This window comes from Scardinius erythrophthalmus (assembly GCF_964197995.2).
Source record: "Scardinius erythrophthalmus genome assembly, chromosome: 24".
Classification (NCBI taxonomy): domain Eukaryota; kingdom Metazoa; phylum Chordata; class Actinopteri; order Cypriniformes; family Leuciscidae; genus Scardinius; species Scardinius erythrophthalmus.
In genome coordinates this window covers 8,049,969-8,072,866 of record NC_138244.1, presented here as the reverse complement: position 1 = coordinate 8,072,866, position 22,898 = coordinate 8,049,969, and the positions used below count along the sequence as shown (strand labels likewise).

Genomic DNA, 22,898 nt, shown 5'->3' with positions numbered 1-22,898 from the left:
GCTTTATTAGACACAGGAGCTCAGGTGAGCATTATGGATTTTAATTGGAAGGAAATTTACTTACCTCATGCAAAGCTTCGTCCACTCACCGAGATTATTGACCCACAGGAACTGGAGGTCAGAGATGTAAAAAAGGACTTAATACCCTTCCTTGGTTGGGTGGAGATCACTCTTAACCTTCTAGGAAATGAGAACCCTAGACTGGCTATACAGGTTCCTTTCCTGGTAAGCACTATTGGCTTAGAAAGACCTATTCTAGGCTTTAATGTCGTCCAAGAGATGATAAGAGGTGGGGAAAATCAAACTCAAGCCTTGTTCACCCTTACTAACCTCCTCAGCACAGCAATGGAAATTGAAGGCGATAAAGCCAATGCTCTTGTCAATCTCATTCAATACCAAAAAAATTCAAATAAGCTAGATTTGGATTTCCAGGTCTCATTAAATGTTGGACCGCAGGATATTGTTATCCACTCAGGTTGTGTCACTCATGTTAGGTGTCGTGTTCCAGATAACTTTTATCTAACCAGCTCAGTGGTGCTGTTTGAACCTGTCATGGAGTGTCCACAGTTGGACCAGTTGATTGTTGACGAGGGACTTTTAAAAATTGAAAATCCACAGAATCCATATGTTCAAATTCCTGTTGGCAATCAAACCATGCATAGCATCACACTGCCCCGAAAGACCACACTAGGGAGCATACAGACAGTCAGAAAAATAATTGAAAATGGTCAAGAAGATTTTCAACCTTTGTCTGTGGAAGTGAACAGTATGTACTCCCTGGCTGGAACCAAAGATGAAGAAAAAAATTCTACAATACTTTGGCATCCTCCAGTTGATCTTAGCCACCTCAGTAAAAAACAGCAAGAGCAGGTAAAAGAATTGCTTTATGAAGAGTCAGCGGCGTTTGCATGTGACAACGATGAGATAGGATGCATTCCTAATCTACAGATGACTATTTCATTAAAGGATGACATACCTGTGCAAAGAACATATGCCTCCATACCTAAACCACTCTATAAGGAAGTTAAGGAGTACATTCAAGACATGTTGGCTAAAGGTTGGATTGTTAAGTCCAAGTCACCATACTCTGCTCCTGTTGTATGTGTAAGAAAGAAAGATGGTTCACTAAGACTGTGCGTTGATTATCGTTCACTTAATCAGAAGACAGTACCAGACAGACACCCATTGCCTCGTATACAAGACATTACAGACACTTTAGGAGGTTACAGCTGGTTTTCCATCCTTGATCAAGGGAAGGCATATCACCAAGGTTTTATGGCTGAGGGATCCAGACATCTGACGGCTTTCATTACACCATGGGGGTTATATGAGTGGGTAAGGATTCCTTTTGGGCTGACCAACGCACCTGCTGCATTCCAGAGAAGTATGGAAGAGATGCTGGACTCCCTTCGAGATGATTGCTGCATACCTTACCTGGATGATATACTCTGTTATGCAAAGACTTTTGAAGACCACCTTGAAAGACTTAGAAGAGTATTAAAAGCACTACAACAACATGGGGTAAAACTCAGACCAACAAAATGTGAGTTCTTCAAAAGAGAGGTTCGCTACGTGGGACGACTCATTTCTGCTGAAGGTGTCCGCATTGACCCTAAAGACCTCAACGCCATTTTGTCACTGAGAGAAAAGTCCCCAAGCACCATTGGAGAAGTACGAAGATTACTGGGATTCTTAAGCTATTACAGAACATACATCCAGGACTTCTCTAGAATTGCCAAACCCATCTATGATCTTCTGCAAGTAAAGGAAAATAATGCAATCAGACTGAAGGAAAGAAACAACAAAGAAAAAAGGAAAGGTAACCAGCTTCTTTCTAAATCACCAGTGATCTGGACTGAAGAACACAAGAGAACCCTGGGAACATTGATTGACATTCTTACCCATCCACCTGTGCTGGCTTATCCTGATTTCAACTCTCCATTCACTCTCCATACTGATGCCTCTGAGAAGGGTTTAGGGGCAGTCCTCTATCAATGGCAGAACGGAAAGTTAAGGGCCATTGCATATGGATCTAGAACCCTTACCCCAGCAGAAAAAAATTACAACCTTCACTCTGGCAAGCTTGAATTCCTAGCTTTGAAGTGGGCTATATGCGAGAAATTCCGGGATTATCTGTTTTATGCACCTCATTTCACTGTATACACTGATAACAACCCTCTGACCTATGTGATGAGCACCGCCAAGCTCAATGCTGTGGGGCATCGATGGGTGGGAGAACTGTCTGATTTCCACTTTGACATCAAGTACCGACCAGGAAAGGAAAATACAGATGCTGACACTCTTTCTCGTTGTCCTCTGGACATAGGGCAGTATGTGACCTCATGCTCAGAGGAGATGTCCATTGATACAGTCCGTGCAACCTGGGAAGGGAGCCAGGTAGCAAAGAAAAGAGAAGTAGCCTGGATAGCTACTCTGCTTACAGCTCAAAACTCTGATGTTACCAACACATGCCCAGAATTTTCTCCCCATGATTTTCTATCAACGATTCATCACAGCGAGTTACAGAGAGCACAGAAAGACGATCCTGCTATTGGGGACATATTCAAACTTAAAGAAAACAACCAAAATCTCACCCGTGAAGTCAGAAGAGGGTTACATGGCCCAGCAAAAAAATTATTACATGAATGGCGAAAACTTCACATTGAGAATGGCTTGTTGTATCGCAAGACCACTCATCAGAAACAACTGGTTTTACCTGCTGAATTTAAGAAGAAGGTTCTGAAGCATCTTCATGATGACATGGGTCATGTTGGCACAGAGAGGGTGATTCATCTGGCAAGAGAAAGATTTTATTGGCCACATATGAAAGTGGACATTGAAAATTATGTTACAAGAAGATGTTCATGCATTAAGCAAAAGAAGCCTGTTACCCATGAGAGAGCTCCAATGGGAAGCATTACAACTACTTTTCCTCTTGAACTCGTTTCCATAGATTATCTCCACTTGGAAAGAAGTAAAGGTGGCTTTGAGTACATACTGGTTGTAATCGATCACTTTACCAGGTATGCTCAAGCCTATGCAACCAAGAACAAGGCTGGAAGAACAGCAGCAGAAAAGATATTCAATGATTTTATTCCACGCTTTGGATATCCAAATAAATTACATCATGACCAAGGAAGAGAATTTGAGAATGAACTGTTCAAGACTTTAAGTAGACTATCTGGAGTTGGACATTCAAGGACCACACCCTATCATCCCCAAGGCAACCCAGCTGAGCGATTTAATAGGACTCTCTTACAAATGCTGAGAACACTCCAAGAGAAGGAAAAGGAGAACTGGAAAGAACATCTAGAACGTGTTGTTCATGCTTATAACTGCACAAGACATGAGGCAACTGGATTCTCACCCTTTTACTTAATGTTTGGTCGATCTCCTCGTTTGCCAGTTGATCTACTATTTGGACTGAACTCAGAAGAAATAGACGAGTCTCCGACAAGATATGCTGATAAATGGGCTGCACGAATGAAAGAAGCGTACAGAATTGCAAGTGAAAACAGCAAACTGTCTAGTGAAAAAGCCTTTAAATCATTGAATATCTTTTCTGCTGCTGTTCTTCCAGCCTTGTTCTTGGTTGCATAGGCTTGAGCATACCTGGTAAAGTGATCGATTACAACCAGTATGTACTCAAAGCCACCTTTACTTCTTTCCAAGTGGAGATAATCTATGGAAACGAGTTCAAGAGGAAAAGTAGTTGTAATGCTTCCCATTGGAGCTCTCTCATGGGTAACAGGCTTCTTTTGCTTAATGCATGAACATCTTCTTGTAACATAATTTTCAATGTCCACTTTCATATGTGGCCAATAAAATCTTTCTCTTGCCAGATGAATCACCCTCTCTGTGCCAACATGACCCATGTCATCATGAAGATGCTTCAGAACCTTCTTCTTAAATTCAGCAGGTAAAACCAGTTGTTTCTGATGAGTGGTCTTGCGATACAACAAGCCATTCTCAATGTGAAGTTTTCGCCATTCATGTAATAAGTCAGAAGAGGGTTACATGGCCCAGCAAAAAAATTATTACATGAATGGCGAAAACTTCACATTGAGAATGGCTTGTTGTATCGCAAGACCACTCATCAGAAACAACTGGTTTTACCTGCTGAATTTAAGAAGAAGGTTCTGAAGCATCTTCATGATGACATGGGTCATGTTGGCACAGAGAGGGTGATTCATCTGGCAAGAGAAAGATTTTATTGGCCACATATGAAAGTGGACATTGAAAATTATGTTACAAGAAGATGTTCATGCATTAAGCAAAAGAAGCCTGTTACCCATGAGAGAGCTCCAATGGGAAGCATTACAACTACTTTTCCTCTTGAACTCGTTTCCATAGATTATCTCCACTTGGAAAGAAGTAAAGGTGGCTTTGAGTACATACTGGTTGTAATCGATCACTTTACCAGGTATGCTCAAGCCTATGCAACCAAGAACAAGGCTGGAAGAACAGCAGCAGAAAAGATATTCAATGATTTTATTCCACGCTTTGGATATCCAAATAAATTACATCATGACCAAGGAAGAGAATTTGAGAATGAACTGTTCAAGACTTTAAGTAGACTATCTGGAGTTGGACATTCAAGGACCACACCCTATCATCCCCAAGGCAACCCAGCTGAGCGATTTAATAGGACTCTCTTACAAATGCTGAGAACACTCCAAGAGAAGGAAAAGGAGAACTGGAAAGAACATCTAGAACGTGTTGTTCATGCTTATAACTGCACAAGACATGAGGCAACTGGATTCTCACCCTTTTACTTAATGTTTGGTCGATCTCCTCGTTTGCCAGTTGATCTACTATTTGGACTGAACTCAGAAGAAATAGACGAGTCTCCGACAAGATATGCTGATAAATGGGCTGCACGAATGAAAGAAGCGTACAGAATTGCAAGTGAAAACAGCAAACTGTCTAGTGAAAAAGGAAAAAAATATTATGACCGTCACTCTAGGGGAATCAATCTGCACCCTGGAGATAGAGTCCTTGTCCAGAACATGGTGAGAAAAGGTGGACCAGAAAAACTTAAGTCTTACTGGGAGAAACAAATCTACATCATTAGAGAACAAATCAATGACAACCCAGTATATAGAGTCAGTCCAGAAAATGATACATCAAAAATTCGTACTCTACACAGAAATCTGCTACACCTTGTAAATGACCTACCTGTTGACCTACCTGTTCCGTCACCCGTATCTAAAATACAACCTGCAGTAGGAAAGGGGAAGAACAGAAAGACGAGGTCCAAAACACTGAGAGATACTTCATCAAACAGTGACACCACTGAGTCTGAAGAAGAAAATACATACTACTGGGTAAGGACACCAGAGAGTACAGTGAAAAGAGATAAAAACCTACAACCTACGTGTTCAAAGGAGAGAGATTCCACTCACCAACAACCGTCTGAAGAACTTACATTTCCCAGCCTCAGAGAACCTATTAGAGGAAAGAGACAAAGCACACAAAAAGAGCAACCTGCAGAAACACAAACAGATGAAGAATACTTACTTGTAGATGAGGAGACATGCATACCAGAGATTATCCATGAAGATGGAGACATTCCTATTTTCTTAACTAACCCACACACAACTATACAAAATTCCCCTTCAATGCATCCCAGAAGACCTACAAGAGATCGAAAACCGACACAAAGACTCACCTACTCGCATTTAGGCCAGCCATCATTACAGACACACGCAGCAGTTAACACTGTAGGGTTTTACGAGACGCAAGCCATGCCAATAAGCAGTTATTCTCAATACTACACTACTCCAACACCAACATACATACCATCATTCTACATACCTGGTCCTTTCATAAAATACCAGACACTGCCACCACTAATTTATCCCATTTATGTTTATTGAGAGACAAAAGGAATCAACAAGTAATACGGTTGTTTAAAGAAATTTGGAAGCATTAGTTTCTTTGTGGGGGAGAGTGTGACCACCCTGAATTTAGTTGGGTCACAGGAATATTGGATTGTTTGTATATATTTCTTTCTTTCTTTTATTACCTATGTCTATTTCAGTTTACTTGTATATATAAGTTTTACATTGGGCAGCTCAGCTGCATCTTCTGAATTCTGGTTGGCAGTTGAGAGAGAGGAGTTGCCGTGACGACTGTGGTGCATCCTCAGACAACAAAGAGGACCTTTAAGCAACCACTAACTATTGTCTCTCTCTCTCTCATTTACTTTTAAGGTTAGTTATTAAATTCATTAATTTAATATATCAAATGTTTATTTACATGTTTTAGTGTCTGTACATATGGTTAAGGTTTCTTGATTTATTTATTTACTTATTTATTGTGATTTGATTTAAGTATCTAGTTATATGTATTTCAATGTATTTGTGAATCCTGTGATTCAAGGTGTCTTGATGACTCTGAAGTACAATGTTGATTAAAAGACAACAAAGAGGACCTTTAAGCAACCACTAACTATTGTCTCTCTCTCTCTCATTTACTTTTAAGTTTTTTAAACTGCTTACAGTCCTCCCGACTGCCCGGGACCTGTAACATATATATATATATATATATATATATATATATATATATATATATATATATATATATATATATATATATATCAGATGCAAAAGCCTCTAAGTGCCATCTGAAATTTTCTTCTAAAATTAGCATTTTTATGAAGCTTGTATATTTAGGTTCAGTTATTTCACTATCATGACAATTATTAGGTAATTTCCATTGCCATTAATGTGAAATAACTGAACATAAATATACAAGCTTGATAAAAATGAAAGAAAATTTCACATATATAAATCCTTGTATATATGTATATAAATGTATTTTATTTTATTTTATTTTATTTTATTTTATTTACCATGCTGTTAATTTCCTGAACTGCGACACAATAAGAGGTTCTGAAAGTGCTGTAATTGTTTGTGTGATCACTCTGCTCACAGAAGGTTGTGACAGACCCAGATCATCACTGCTGCATTTTTGCATTCTCCCAGTTGCCAAATATCTTAATGTAGTGAAGTGATAACTTTCATTTCTGGCGCTATGGCATTTCTGCGTTGTGTTGGAGATGTTAGCGTGTCTCTAATAAGATCTATCACAAACATGATCCCTGCACGATCTAATCTATAGCGTCTTATTAACTCACTGTCATCCATTGTCTGCAACACATTTCTTCTCCTTCGTCATTCTGCCATTTTCTCCTCTGCTAAAGAAACTCTTAAGCCTCTTAAAAGTCCTCGTCCGTACTCCTAACAATTTTGACCTTAAGACCTCTTTTAAGGGTTAAGATGCTTTCTGAATTACTTTTTTCTTAACTAACGGCCACATTTCTAAGAATTTTCTTAGAATTCTGTCACTAGGAGCTACTCTTTGCATTAAGATTTTTTATGAATACAGGCCCAGGTGAATAGGGTAAAAATGTAACTAATAGGTATCACCATACTTCCTCAGTTGATTGATTACATTGAGAAATGCTAAAAAAAAAACATTTTTATTACAAATTCTCTGAAATTTTATGTTAGAATATGCAAATAAAGCATTATCAAATTAAATATGCACTAATTTGCATAGATTTCTAGAACAAAAATTGGAACTCTAAAGTGGCAAAAACAGATTCAAAATCGTATCTGTATTGACCAATATGAAAAGAGTAAGTCTGGCAAAAACTGTAAACATGTTGACATTATTTTGTTTCATAAATATAGCTTCTATCACGGGTGAAAATTTTACTGATGTCCATTTTACTTTACATATTTTTGCCTTAGTTGAGGCTTCAAATGAAATATTGTTCACCAGCAGTCTCGTAGTTTTTACTTGTAATGTACTTTTAAAGTGTGTTTGACGGGATTCACTTCCTGGAGCTTCAGAACAGCGACAAACATGAGGCGTTTCTATATGTGTAATGCTGATGTTTAAGGCTATATTTAACACAAGCTGTTTGCAGTTGTTTATTGTTGTTATTTGTATTGTTTTCTATGGATTAGGTAAAGGGATTTCTGTTCTCAAAAGCAAACCCTATGAGGAAAAGGATTGTTTAAGAAATAAAAGTGCTTCTTTCCTTCAATAACAGCTTTTATGGGCCGTCACTGTGAGCTGTTTTGAACATCTATTGTGAATGCCTCGACAAATAGCGGTTAATGACAAGAAGTTTCATGTTATTATTGCTGTGACTGTTACATTTTCATGATTTACTTGATAAACTCAGTGTGAATATCTGCATTATAAAGTATGTGGACTCACTCATCTGTGATCTGATGATTTCTCTCTGTTTTTTCATCCTCTTCATTCGTTCTTTTGCTCTCTCTTCCTCTGCTCTTCTTCTCTCTTCCACCTCCTGTAAAATCTTTCTGTCTATTTCAAAATGGCGGCCGTTGTTTTGTGCCACTGTCTCCTCAATCTTCTCCAGAAGCTCCTTGATCTGAGTGTCGTCTCTCCTGTTGAGATTGTTGAGAACATGAAACCTGTTCCCACATTTGTCCAGCAGCCGCTGGAGATCCTGTCCTTCACTCTCAATGTGTTGCTCTATAGATGTGTCTGACAGAGAGTCTCCATAAGTGAACAGCACTATAGTGTGACTCCAGACTCTCTCACTGAGAAGATCCAGATGATCCTGCACTGCTTTTCTCTCAGTCTCTTTAAATCTAGTGTCCAGACGTATGATCAGTAGTACAGCGTGTGGTCCTGGAGGACACAGAGACACACTGAGCACAATCTCCTGTTTCAGTATCTCAGGACTCTTCTCTACAGTGTGTTTACTCCTCCATCCTGGAGCTTCAATGACAGTGATGTGTCTGTCTGCTACTTCTCCATGTCTCCTCACACACTGAGCAGATCTCTTCAAGTCAAACTCCTCTCTGCCCAGGATGGTGTTTCCTGATGAACTCTTACCATCTTCTCTAATACCCATCAACACAATCCTCAGCTCTGAGAGATGTCGAGCGTCACCTGAAACATATAGAGAACAAAACACACTTATCCTGTGTGTGCTTTCTGAACAGTTAACAAGAAAGCTGTACTAAAAATATGCTAATCATAATAATACAAATGCCACATTAATGGAGTTAAGTTAATCATCACCCAAGGTTAAAGCTGCAGTCCGTAACGTTTTTGGGTTAAAAAGTATCTAAAATAAATTTTTGAGCAAGTACATAACCAGCCAGTGTTCAAAATGATTTGCTTGCCTCAGCCCGATTCAAAACGGTAAGATTGTAACAATGTTTTTAATTTCAGTGGTAGCCTACTGGTGGATTTCCATGGGAAATTTGAGCATGTATTTGTGTCATTATGATTGTAATGGAAAAATTTGATTTCCATTGATCTTCAACATATATTGCAAAGTAATGTGTCACATGTCTATATTGCGGAATGTGAACAGGATATATGTATGTTTGTACATCTGTCTCCGTGCAGAGTGAGCCAGGATGGGGATAGCCGAAGAGTGACCATCTGACCTTAGAGGTCAGGATGCATCTAACTTTGTTGGTCCTAGTGCAAAGGTGTGTCAAATTTAGTGGAAAACTACTAGGAAAAGCAACAGCTGAAGGTAAAGAATATAAAAGGTGTCGCACAGCTCCTCCTCCTTGTCTTACACTCTGCAGGCAGGCAGGCTCTGAATGTCTGTATGACTGTCTGACCTTGTCTTGCAAGAGAATAAATACTTTTTGAAAAAGACTATTTGACTCAGTGTCTCTTACGCAGTGATGATTATTTAATTATTGTTTTTGCCACAACACGTCACATCTGTACACATAAAGAAGGGTCTCGGCTAGTAAGCTGAATTGCTTGTGACTTGTGAGGATGTTGGATGTGGAGATTTATAGCCTTTTCTCACAGCACTTGATATAATTAAACTTATCAATTTGACGGTGGATCCAGAAAGGTTCAAATGACAATCTCCAGTGACAACTGGAGATTCACCCGTTGTAAAATGCAAGACTTCGGAGTGGCTAGAGAAAAAAAGAGACTGCAACCGGCCCATGCAAAAACAAGGACAAATATCGGAAGGGCATTAAATGTAGTCACTCAATGCTGATGTTGTCAACATTAACAATTTGAGAACAAAGTATCATTTGCACGGTTTGACGTGATATGATAAGCGATCGTTAGATTTAATCAGCGCGATTTCCTGCAATGCTTTTTTCCCCCGTTAGTTGGTCAGAACAAAAGTGGATGTTACTCAGGTAACATTTTACAGAGAAAATTCTTATGTTGGTCATATTTCCAAAAAGTAGAATCTGGAACTGACAGCCGCACATTCTCCTCAAAACATTAATTGCGCTGTGCCGAACCGAGGCACAAACCACGTAAAGTTGATAATTCCGCGAATAACTGCAATTGCAGATTTCGAACAGAGATGGTGACCGAGGAAAAACTACGGACTGCAGCTTTAATTAAATTATGATGAAATGAGAATCGTTTAATTTTCTTAATCAGAACACTCAATTCTTTTTTAACATATTACAGTCAAGGTTTTTACAGAGGGGATTTTGGATTTATTTTTTTTTTCATCACTATGGCCTGTAAAGATAGATAGGCTATATGTAGGCTACTGTAACAGAAAACTACAAACAGAAATAGATACAGTGCTATAAAATATACACTTAAAATTTGTATTTTTGATGTTTTCTCTCCACTAATCTGAAAGAACACGTTCTAAAAAGTCAAAAGACCAAAATCTCAAAATTGACATGCAGAAAAACTGTTTTTGCCTGTAGCGTCTCGCCTTAATGAATAAATATTTCTTGAGCGCGCGAGGCGCACACACACCTGGCACAGTAGTTGCACAGCCACGCACTTAAAAAAAAACAAAAAAAAAAAACATTACTGTATTCTTCAAATCAACCTAAAACTCAATCCCTGACTAACCATATTTATAAGTATTTGCGACTTTATAAAGCAAGCCCTAAAAATTCTTAGCTGAATCGACCAATATGAAAGTGAAAGCAGTAATGTCTCACAGAAACAGCAAACACGTCGAGTTTGATTCAAAGTAATTTTTTCTATGAATTAACAAGGAAAAGATTATTCGTTTTAAAATAATAAATTCTTACTTAAGTCCATTTTTCTTCACACGGTTTCAGTCAGAGTTCCGGAGTAAATGTAGGTTTACCAGCAGTCTTGTGGTGTTTATCTTTCAATGTAAGTTTAACTGGAATCATACAGGTGCTTCAGAACAGTCACGCATGGGCGGGTCTACAGGTGTACGAATGTGCAAAGGTGATCTTCTATGGTTATTTGGTTATTTTACACATAGGCCTACACAAAAAGTAACATAGCCTACTAAGAGTAACTTCTATACTCTTTGTCCCAACGCTTTGAACATCATAGAAAGTCAGTGAGGAAAAGCCCGTTGACGGGATTATTACATGTTTGTGATGGGAAAGAAACGGTTCAAACCGCGTTTTTGAGACTGTCTTTTTGGTTCACTGCAATTTTAAGGAGAACATACTCAGCAATGGTGTTGACTTATTAATTTGCACACGGTTTATCAAGCATATTAAAACACCACATAAACATAACTTGATTTTCACCTCGGGGGTTCTTAAATTATTTAATCTTATGTGATTAGGCTACTTTAGATATACAGTACAATAAAAAAAAGTAAAAGATGCAAGCATCAACATGGCATAATAACATTTTCTTTTACATTTAGTCAAGAAAATAATCCTAAATGTAATTTAGTAGTTCAAATGTTTTTGATACATTCCATATTTTTTAAAAATCCTTTCATTCATAATCAGGATTAACAAATATTAAAACATGTTTATAAATGTTATATTTTCAGAAATAATATCAGTTAAAGTTTTATAAGGCAGTCAGATTTAAGTCGTCTGCTGTTGTTCAGGGTGTTCAGAGCTCTTCTGAATGACTGAGATGCCGTCCATATCCAGCTCCACTGAATGAACACTGAAGGAACCAATGCCCTGTCGAAACAACAGCAGGAACAACACTATTTATAAAATACATTTTACTTTCACCATTTATGTTTTTCAGTTTTACAAGGACACTAAAACACACAGGGTCTTTCAGCAACCAATTTAAATTGCATATACAGTATACTGAATCATTCTGAGAGAAGTGCTTCTATATTTATCAGTTTAGAAAGGGTTAAAACAACCATTCTTCACATGTTCTCATTCAGTAGCGGCTGAACCAGTTTCTCTGACTCTCACCTGTATGTTTGTGAGAATCTCTGTCACTTGTTTCTTCTGCTGAGGTTCACGGGTGAGTAAGAACAGGAATCCTCCTCCTCCTGCTCCTGCCAGACTCTGTCCTAAACTCAGCGGCTGAAGAGCGTTCATCATGGATCTCACCGCCGCCGGCTCACAGCCTGGAGCCATCAGCTTCTTCTGCTGCCAGTATGTGTCCATACACTCCCCCAACCTGAGGAGAGATCCTGAGAGAAAGAGATCAGAGAGTCCATCTGAATCTGGTGTGTGTGTGTGTGTGTGTGTGTGTGTGTCTCACCCTCTCTGCAGGCTTCAGCACACTCCTCTGCATTGGTCACCAGCTGCTCTGCGTTCTGTACGATGGAGGGTAAACGCGCATACCAGCTCCGCACCACGTCCTGCACACACACACACACACACACACACACACACACACTGTGAATAAGTGACACACAACACAGCGCTCATGAAGTCTGACCGTCACCATCAGCCGCTCGTACCTGCAGCAGGTTTCGTGCTAAACGCGTCTTTCCAGTGTAAACCAGAAGAAGATGCTGCTGCAGGACAGACTGGAAGTGTTGAGGAAGAGAGAGCTGTTCTACTTCCACTCTCAGCGGTAACTGAGCTGCAGATCGAGCCAGCTTCACTCCTCCAAACAGCCCGCCAACCTGATCCTGCCATCCACCACCTAAAACAGCAGCAAATATACTAAATGTAAACTCCTGCCTGGTTGAGCTTCACAGCTCAGTGAAACCCTATGTTACTCTAGAAAGGAAGTGATGCATCCCGTTATAATAAAAGAGTGAAAGCGTCTCTCGTACCGGTGGTGAGGATCTGCTCCAGGTAAAGAACATCATGAATGAGAGAGTTTGTGTCGAAGCTTCGTCCCGTACATCTGTAAACTGCTGCAAGAGCTGCACCTGCCAGAATACTGCTGGTGCCTACAAACACACACACACACACACACACACACACACACACTTTCATTTAAAATTAATTAATTATTTAAATTAAAATCCAACATAAAACTTCATCAAAACAAAAATATGAATATATGTAAAATGGATATACAATTTTTATACAAATACATATTTCAATATTATTATTATTATAAAATAAACGTGATAAAATACAATGTAGTGAAATGGATTATATACACTTGCTATACCAATTAATATATTTACAAAATAATACAATTTAATAAATATTAATATATATATATATATATATATATATATATATATATATATATATATATATATATAATAAAGTGGAAGATTATACATTTATTATAAAATAATTAACTTAATAAAAATTATTATTAGTAATATTCTTATTATAAAATAAAAGTTATGATTATGATCAATAATTATACATTTGTAATGCAAATAATTATTATATTTCAAACATTATTATATTATTATAAAAGATTAAATAATATATAAATGATTATTATTTGTGTATATATATATATGTATATATATATATAGTTTATTTTATATTAATATTATTTTTGCTTATTAATTATTAATAAATTATCTATTATTACTTTTGTTGTTTCTTATGCACATTTTTTCCCATTTGTACAAAATATATTTTATGTGTTTATTCCAAAACAAGCATTATTGCACATTTAAACAGTGAAGTGATTCAATCAAAAGTAATTCCCACTCACCGAGACCAGAACCATGTGGCAGTGTAGACCAGCTGTGGATCTCCAGTCCGCCTCCCCAGCGCTGCAACAACTGCTCTTTCAGAGAGACAGGAGACGATACACACACCAGTTCACTGCACACACACACGGCTTTCAGCAGGGCACCTACAATAAAATAAAACATTCTCAAGAACAGAAATGTTTTATATTGCACTTCACAGTATATGACGACACATGAATGTTCTCTGACCTGGAGCGTGAGGTTGGCAATAGTCCTCCAGGTCAGTGAGAACCTCACAGAGTGTTTCTGTGGAGAAGCTGCAGGACGGGTCACCGCTGGCGCTGACCAACAGCAGATGAGGCTCTGGAACGCGGCGAACTCGAGCTCCAATCGGATGTTTTCCATCCACCTTGACGGCCACATTGACCACCAGTCCACCGTGTTCAAACGCAATAGGAGGAGTGTCACTCCAGCCGCCTGGGACGGTTTCAAACACACACTTTCAGCAGTGTGAAAGACACTATGAAATCTGAATTGTTTTGAGTTAAAGCTTTGTTTTGATACGTTTATGACAGGAAGAATTTACTGAATTGCATTTCAAAGAAATTTAACACAGGTAATGCATTCTGGAAAATTAAGTATTCTAGCACAAAGTTAAATTATTAAATACAATGAAATATATAAACTAACTACATCTACAGTACTTTTTTTAAAGTTTGGGGTTGGTAAGATTTTTTTGAATGTTTTTGGAAAAAAAATACCCTTTGCTCACCAAGGCTGCATTTAATTTATTAAAACTACAGTAAAAAAAAGTAGTAAAATATTATAAATTTAAAAATATAAAATCTATTTTAATGCATTTTAAAATTGTATTCCTGTGATCAAAGCTGTATTTTCAGCATCATTACTCCAGTCTTCAGTGTCACATGATCCTTCGGAAATCACTCTAATATGCTGATTTGCTTCTTAAGAAACATTTCTTATTATTATCAGTTATAAGTTATAAGTAGTTGAGCTGCTTAATATTTTTGTGGAAACCATGATATATTTTTTAAGGATTCTGAATAGAAAGATCAAAACAACAACATTTATTTGACATTTATTTGACTGTACTGCCCCAAACTTTTGAACATTAGTGTATCTATTTATAGTTCAATCTATAGTTCAAAGATCAAAACACTGTCAAACATAAACTCTGATCAGATCAAAGTTCAAAACACCGTCAAACATAAACTCTGATCAGATTTCCTGCTGTACAGTTGAACTGAAGAATGCTGTTTTCACCTGACAGATCCAGTCGAGCGGGACACTCCACTTCCTGCCACTCGCCCATCGGCGGCATCTCTCCTCGACCAATGAACACAAACTGGCGCGCTGACATCACTGCCTTCCGCAGCAGTATCTGTCCCGCCCCCTCATAATGCCTGGCGGCTCGCACCAACAAATCTGGCCTTTAGAGAGCAATGACAAATCTGAAAGCATCTCACTTTAAAGGCCCTGATATACTCAAGGCAAAGTTCTATTCGTCAGCGATATAATGTTAGTAAACTGAGCGGCGTTCAGATGAATATGTAAATATGTGCTGTGTGCTTTCCATTCAATAAAAAATACACTTCGATTTTACTCTAAGCACATCGGGGCCTTACATTTTTAATAAAATTTTTGTCAAATTTTTACACTTAAAAAAAAAATCTATGAGTTCTGACCTGCTGAGCCAGTGCTTTCTTTGATTAGAAAGTTCTTGGACACCAGCGGGTAAGTTTCCGTCCTCTAGGAGTTTAAAAGCAGGAGCCCATGATGGATTGGCCGCTGGTCCGCTGCGTAAACCGCCTTTACCCTCGCCCGCCAGACAGCCAAGAACATCTGCGATACAGGCCAGACAACGAGCCGCGACTCCCAGATCACCACTGCTGTTTGCAGCAACTGAGCAAAGAGACTCAATATAGAACCCTCAGAAGTCAACAATGTGAACCATTTCTCATCTTTTGCTCCTCACCCGAATCTAGCGCCTGTAGTAGCGCCTCCTGCTGGCCGGCCAGCGCTGCTGCTCTGAAGAACGGCAGTAGATTGAGATCCGTGTGGCCTTGCAGAGCATCAGCGGCTCTTCGTCGACCCACGCTGAAGAACAGCTTCTCTCTCCAGCGCAGCTCCGTCTGCTGGTCCGTCAGGATCACAATATCCCTGAGCGAGAGTCTCCAGGCTTCCTTCCAGCTGTCCCGCACACCAGCGCCGCCCAGAAGCCAACAAACACCCTCCAGTCCAACGGGTCCTGAACGGGGCATGAACACTGGGAACAATCGGGCGTCCAGCAGACAGCCTGACTCGGTCCTCTCAGGTCCCCAAAGGTCCAGAGGCCTTTAACACACCACAAATCATATCACAGGCCCTGGCTAACCTTTAGTCTAAAGTCTGAGTGAGGTATGAATGTAGAAGTTTCTTACTGTATTCCAGTCCGACTGTAAAACTCACTCCATTTTTGATTAAGGAATGAAGCCGTAACATCATCAGCATGAGCCTGTGTGTAATTACAATACCATATAATAAAGCACAAAACTAGCATACATTATTTTATTTTGTGCTTCAGAACAAATATACAGAACTCACTCATTTGTAAGTGGCTTTGGATAAAAGCATCTGTTAAATGAACGGGTAAAAACAGGCTCTAAACTCTAAACTCACCTCTAAATGATCATGAGCTCCAAACGCTGTGTACACAGTTAACTTTAACTCTCCAAGCATCACTCGATGACCCTGAACGATGATGTCACTGGACAACGGTAGACGTTGGATGCAGGATGTTGAGGTCAAATCAAGCCCTGACAGCAAGCACCCAGAATGCACCTGGACTGGACCCTTTAATTGATATTGACACATTTTGATTATTGTATTATAACTTGCAAGATTTACTTATTCAACATGAAACATTCATAAGCAGTTTTACTTCCATAATGTGGCATATTTCAAAGTGAAACAGGATAATCTGTAAGAACACCAGAAGGGTCAAGTTGGTTTTCATTTCCTTTCCTTTAAATATTTAACAAATCCTCCAGACCTGTAGGTGGCAGTGCTGCACTACAGCTCCTGCTGACACACGAACATCTCCTTCCAACACGCTATTAATCACCCGGCTGCCTTCTGACACAGACTTCACTTCCTTTAAAACAGAAAGAGCAAAGCATTTATGATAACTGACTTTATTAATAAATATCTCAAGAGATTACGTTCACAACATTTCCCACCTGAATATGAGACAGAATCATCGTCTCTGATCCAGATTCTGTCAGACGGACGACATGTTCTCGGCCAGACTGAGTCAAATAATCATAGCGGCCCTCTGGAATGTACACTGGCAACGAACAAATGTTACATCAGAACAGCATGTGAATTTTCAGTATGCAAGGTCAAAATGTTAAGTATACAGAGTATGCCTCACTGAGAACTGAATCCCACAATGCACTGCACCTAACCTTTTATTTCCTGTGTGTGATTAATCCACTGGAAGTAATAGCAGTGACTTTTTTCTTGACTCATTGTTTGACTGTATTTCAAACACATTTTAGAAAATTGGATCAAAATGCGAAATACAATTTTTATCTAAATGTGAACCATATTTACATTTGAGACAAAGGCACAATGAAGGTGCATGGTGAGCTGAATGTATGTAACGAGGTCATTTGAATGTATAAAACATGTTTGAAACATTTGTCATTGCATAATGCATATACGCACTATGCAATATGCAAGTATTCCATTCTCAACACATCCATGCAAACACACTCAGATGTTAAATTCTAATTTAATGACATTAGAGCAGAAAAGAACAAGAGTACACATAGAGATGTTGGCTCCTCTAAGCGTCCTCCACAGCACAGCGCGGCCGCTCCTCACTGCTGCCCCCTGAGGCCCGGAGGACGAGCTGCAGCCTGCTCTCTCTCCATTGATGAACTCGTGCTCTGTCAGGTCAGAGCAAAGGCACACCAGAATATCCAGAAAGAGAGATATCTGCAAGAGAGCAAGAAAAGTGAGAGTGGGATCTAGGAATCTGAGAAAGAAAACCATGTTGTGTGCGATTACCTCAAGCGGTGGAGCTCCTGAATCCATGCCAAGATACGTACAGCCGTCCAGCGGTGACGTAACATGAGTCTGCAGGAGTTTCTCTGCAACAGCCCTAGAGAAAAACACCGGCCCAGACACCTGAACACCACACGGATACTTTTAGGAAGACTTTTTAGAATTATTTGTAGAATTATTTTTTAATTTAGACAGTGACACACACACACACACACACACACACACACACACACACACACACACACACACACACACATATATATATGTGATATCTGTCCTTGCTAATAAAAAAATATGTATGCCCTTTAAAATGCACATATTTGCCTACTATATATATATATATATATATATATATATATATATATATATATATATATATATATATATATATACACACACATACACACACATATATATAGTAGACAAATATGTGCATTTAAAGGGCATACATATTTTTTTATTCAGCAAGGACAGATCAAATTGACCAAAAGTAACAGTGAAGACATTTATAATGTTACAAATGATTTATATTTCAAATTAATGCTGTTCGTTGAACTCTCTTTTTATTAAAGAATCTTGAAAAATGTATCACAGTTTCCACAAAATATAAAGCACAACTGTTTTCAGCATTGATAATAATAATAAATGTTTCTTGAACAGCAAATCACCATATTAGAATGATTTCTGAAGGATCATGTGACACTGAAGACTGGCGTAATGATGCTGAAAATTCGGCTTTGATCACAGGAATAAATTACATTTTAAAAAATTCTCAAATAGAAAACAGTTATTTTAAATTGTATTACTATTATTTCACAATGTTACCATTTTTTACAGTATTTTGATCAAATAAATGCAGCCTTGGTAAGCATAAGAGACTTCTTTAATAAATATAAAACTATTTTTACCAGTCAGCTGATCATAACCAATTTTTTTTTTGCATTTTGATATAAAGTCTTAAAGGTACAGTACCAAAACTAGCCTGTTTAATTCTCATGATAAAAGAAAGGCTGGAAAACAGTCATGTAAAACAAAAGTATGACTATGAGCTGTGAGTCAAATATATATATGAGTTTTAGTGACAAATATAGGCACCATCAAATTCATACCAGGGGTACTTTCCCATCAGGGAGTGCGGCAAGGCTGATCTTCTCCTTTGAGCCCTTATAGATAATGTTACATACTCTGTTCTGTAAAAGCAGTAATTAAAAATTCTCAGAAAATTAAACAAATTAAAAAACAAATGAACCCTAACTTTGAGTAACGCACCTCTGCATCTGTGAGATATACGCCATGATTAAGAGCAAAACAAGCGTCACCTGGCAACGCCACAACCTGAACCCCAGAGAACCCGTCCCATGAAAACACTGTAAAGAAAAGGGGGGAAGATATTGATCAAATTCAACAGTAAAAACTCCTTGTGAAGTGTTTTTGAAGCTGTACACTGTTGATTTGTCTGTGCGTAAAAAATAAAAAAGCTAACTATGACTTTATATATCACAATCAGAAAAAATCAAATGCTTTTTGAGACATTTTGTTTGTGCATTAGATGTGTGATTGTATGATGTTAGCTCACACTGTCGTGTTGGAATGTTCAGGATCATGTCAGTGCCGCACACCCAAACGCCTGGCGGAGATCCAGCGCAAATCTAGAACAACAGGATGTTTCACTAAATGTGCATTTGCCTCATAATACACTCACCTCATTGCATTACATATAGAGAGAGGTGTGTGCATTCATGTACATCTGTGTGTGCATAACTGTGTGTTATTTTACACTCACCTTTGTGGACAGACAATCCAGCAGCAGGTCTAAGCAGCAAACGGCTCCTTCGACAGCATCTGATCTCTGTACGGGCATCCAGCAGAAGGCCCTGCTACAGCCGTCCCACGGGAAATCTCTGCCCTAAAAACACACACCTATTAGCACACGTCTGAGAATCATCTTCATCTAAAATGCTTTTTGTTTTTATTACAGACCGTGTGAAGGATGAGAATATGAGCTTCATCCAGAACATCTGCGTTCACCACCTAAACACAAACACACATTTAAGGGTGTTGAAGTATGTTTAAAACTGTATTCTGATCATTTATCAGAACATTGAGATATTATAGTGCTGAATAAGCAGAAGAAATTCACAGTTCATTCACTAGTCTAAAATACTAAAGAATGTACACTACCAATAATAAAAAAAGGTTTTAATGCTTTTGAAAAAAAGAATATTATGCTCACCGAGGCTGCATTTATTTGATCAAAAATACAGTAAAACAAGTAAATATTGTGAAATGTTAGTACAATTTAAAATAACAATGTGTTTTCATTTTAATATATTTTAGAATGTAATTTATTCATGTGATCAAAGCTGAATTTTCAGCAATACTCCAGTCTTCAGGGTCACATGATCCTTCAGAAATCATTCTAATATGTTGATTTGCTACTCAAGAAATATGTCTTATTAATATCAATGTTGAAAACAGTTGTGCTGCTTCATATTTTTGTGAAGATAATGAGACACTCCCATCAAAAAATGTGGGGGTAACTACATATATATATTATGTTACAATAATCATAATAAAACAATAAAGAAATTAATTTTTATTCAGTAAGGATGCATTAAATTGATCAAAAGTGACAGTAAAAACTTTAATAATGTTGAAAAAAAGATTTATATTTCAAAATAAATGCAGTTCATTGAACTTTCTATTTATCAAAGAATTCTGTAAAAAAATTATCATGGTTTCCACAAAAAACGTTAAGCAGCAAAAACGTAATAATAATAATACTCATTAACAAATGAGAACCAATAATAATTGAGCACTAAATCATATTAGAATGATTACGGAAGGATCATGTGACACTGAAGACTGGAGTTATTTACATTTTAAAATATATTAAATTAGAAAAGTTATTTTGAATTGTAATAATATTTCATAAAATGCAAGAGACTTCTTTCAAAAGAATAAAAAAAAATCTCTTGTGATTTGTGGCCAGTGGTGTCTACAGTATCGCTAATAATTTTTAGCGCAATTTTCCACCGGACAAAATTGCGATTGTTAACTCATGATTTCTGTTCTGTCTGTGCGCACCAATCTTGCACTTCTATCTACTCCTCAACCAGACCACCTAGAGACTTCGGGTTTTCGGCATTATGTTACGGAAGGTCTAATCTCGGGAACGCACATCCCACTTGTATACGGAAGGTCTAATCTCGGGAACGCACATCCCACTTGTATGAGAGAGAGAGAGAGAGAGAGAGAGAGAGAGAGAGAGAGAGAGAGAGAGAGAATCCATAAGTGAAGCTCACGCTGTATCCAGCTCTAGCGCTCAGGTGTTCTGCAGCCACCAGCAGGGCGTTCAGTGTGGCCCCGCCGCTGCCGAGCCGGGCGTTTGGGTCAGGAACCGTCAGGAGCAGGGCATCAGCCGGAAGAACACCTCGCTTCTGACGCACCTCCAGCTCTGAAACACACACACACACACATCCATGAGATCCACCTGAACCTGGTGTGGAGATCTGTTAATGTGTGGTAGACCCACATACAACAAAGTACATGGTGTTAAGATTTATATAATACTCCACGATACTTCCGAGAATACAGTGAATACAGAATACAGTGGTATTAACATTGCAAATGTCTAAAGATATATTAGCCTACACGGGCCATTTTCACAAACATTAATGACACGTTTCATCGCAAATGTAGTATGGTTTTTCTTTTCTTTATACATATATATATATATATATATATATATATATATATATATAGGTATAACGGTATACTATTGCGTTTTATTACATTTGGAGTAATTGAAGTAAAAACGAAACAACACTGATAAGGGGGTGTTTCTATTACTACGGCTGAGGGAGTGCTGGCAAATTTCAGAAGAGTCTCTCTTCTGACTGCCATAATATAACGTGTCGAAATATTTTTCGCTCTTTTGTAAAGTCTTTGAAACTCCATTGTTTTTTTTTTTGTTTTGTTTGTTTTTTTTGCATATGGAGCATATGGGAATACAAAAATGATATGCTGTCGTGTCGTCTCAACTATGACGACTTCCGCCTTCTGAGAACCCCGGAAATGTGAGGGTCCCCAAAACAACCCAGAGTAATCCCATAGTACTTTTTGTTATCATCTACAAGTTTTTTCACATTATTACTTTAACGTAGATTAAGGCTTTTAAAAATAAATATGCAAAGACATACGATGTGTGAACTCACCTCTCTGGAAGGCATAAACACTGTCTTTATGTTGGCATGTGAGCACAATAACTGTCCACTTCATCCTGACGTGAGTTATTTCTCCTCATGTGAGTAAAAACCAAGCGCGTGCAAAAACCAGAAGCGAATCGCGCTCGGGTCCGATTCATTCACCAACTGTCACTGGATTAGAACGCCAAAAATCGTTCTACCACAACAAAACAGCGAATGCAGCACTTCCGGACTACAAAGCAGCTTCTGGACTACAATCTAATCGCACGCACGGTGCGCTGGGAAATGCAGTTTTACACTAAATAAAAGTGGTAGATTAACAATGTGGATGATTATGGGGTAACACAACGAATCAAATCTATGAATAATTATAAGCCTAGATTAGATATCTTGTATTGCACAGGGAAATACAATTAAAGATTTTAGCTTGGAAACAGGAAATTGAATAGTTATAATAAATAATAAATCCAGGGTTTTGCTGGGAAATGTAGTTTGAAACTATCAAAAAAGTATAACAATGACTTATTTTATGCTTTTTGGGAACCTAAAACTTGATAAATTGTAAGTATTTAAGTACATATTCATTGGATAAAGCTATTTTAGGAAGAAACCGTGAACTAGCAGTTTCTACATAAACCCAGCTTGTAGTTTGAAACCAGGAACTTCAGTAAAGAGTAGATTCAATTTCTTACCTGAATCTTTTTCTTGAAAACTGTAGTTTGAAAGAAATCTAAGTGAAATAATAATAATAAATTGGCTAGTTGGCTTTTGGTTATTAAAACTAAAATAAATTATTTTCA

General features: G+C 38.1%; 2 protein-coding genes across 3 annotated transcripts in view; both read right to left on the bottom strand.

Annotated features, from left to right (window-relative positions):
- The window catches only part of LOC308684829 (GTPase IMAP family member 8-like), a 37,123-nt gene extending 26,038 nt beyond the window's left edge, over window positions 1-11,085 (bottom strand). The window contains exons 1-2 of the mRNA XM_081356158.1: window positions 11,046-11,085; window positions 8,236-8,940 (exon numbers count right to left, since the gene is read on the bottom strand). Coding sequence (XP_081212284.1) covers window positions 8,236-8,940; window positions 11,046-11,055 — 715 coding nt within the window. The 5' untranslated portion in view covers window positions 11,056-11,085. The remainder of the gene's footprint in view (window positions 1-8,235; window positions 8,941-11,045) is intronic.
- Window positions 11,086-11,465: 380 nt separating this feature from the next.
- fcsk (fucose kinase) lies at window positions 11,466-22,373 on the bottom strand. 2 transcript variants are annotated; one of them, XM_081355463.1, is made up of 23 exons: window positions 22,108-22,373; window positions 21,196-21,347; window positions 19,871-19,921; window positions 19,674-19,796; window positions 19,467-19,539; window positions 19,160-19,257; window positions 19,000-19,080; window positions 17,894-18,013; window positions 17,650-17,821; window positions 17,059-17,165; window positions 16,872-16,973; window positions 16,499-16,672; window positions 16,261-16,334; window positions 15,816-16,174; window positions 15,526-15,742; window positions 15,104-15,270; window positions 14,069-14,296; window positions 13,840-13,983; window positions 12,986-13,105; window positions 12,665-12,852; window positions 12,463-12,562; window positions 12,168-12,391; window positions 11,466-11,918 (listed from the first exon to the last, which is right to left on the bottom strand). In XM_081355463.1, exons 1-23 carry the CDS (start codon window positions 22,169-22,171, stop codon window positions 11,817-11,819), a joined length of 3,240 nt encoding a protein of 1,079 aa, XP_081211589.1. In that variant the 5' UTR covers window positions 22,172-22,373; the 3' UTR covers window positions 11,466-11,816. The 2 variants fall into 2 exon arrangements, with proteins under 2 accessions (XP_081211589.1, XP_081211590.1); XM_081355464.1 differs by lacking the exon at window positions 11,466-11,918 and having other exon boundaries at window positions 12,190-12,378.
- Window positions 22,374-22,898: the final 525 nt, after the last annotated feature.

What these genes read in the sequence shown, in the direction of transcription:
- fcsk (XM_081355463.1), bottom strand. Translation starts at nt 22,171, where the DNA reads ATGAAGTGGACAGTTATTGTGCTCACATGCCAACATAAAGACAGTGTT. An exon ending in GCCACATGGTTCTGGTCTCG is followed by an intron (nt 13,106 to 13,839) that starts GTGAGTGGGAAT and finishes GTGTGTTTGTAG; the next exon opens with GCACCAGCAGTATTCTGGCA. An exon ending in GGAGCAGATCCTCACCACCG is followed by an intron (nt 12,853 to 12,985) that starts GTACGAGAGACG and finishes CTGCTGTTTTAG; the next exon opens with GTGGTGGATGGCAGGATCAG.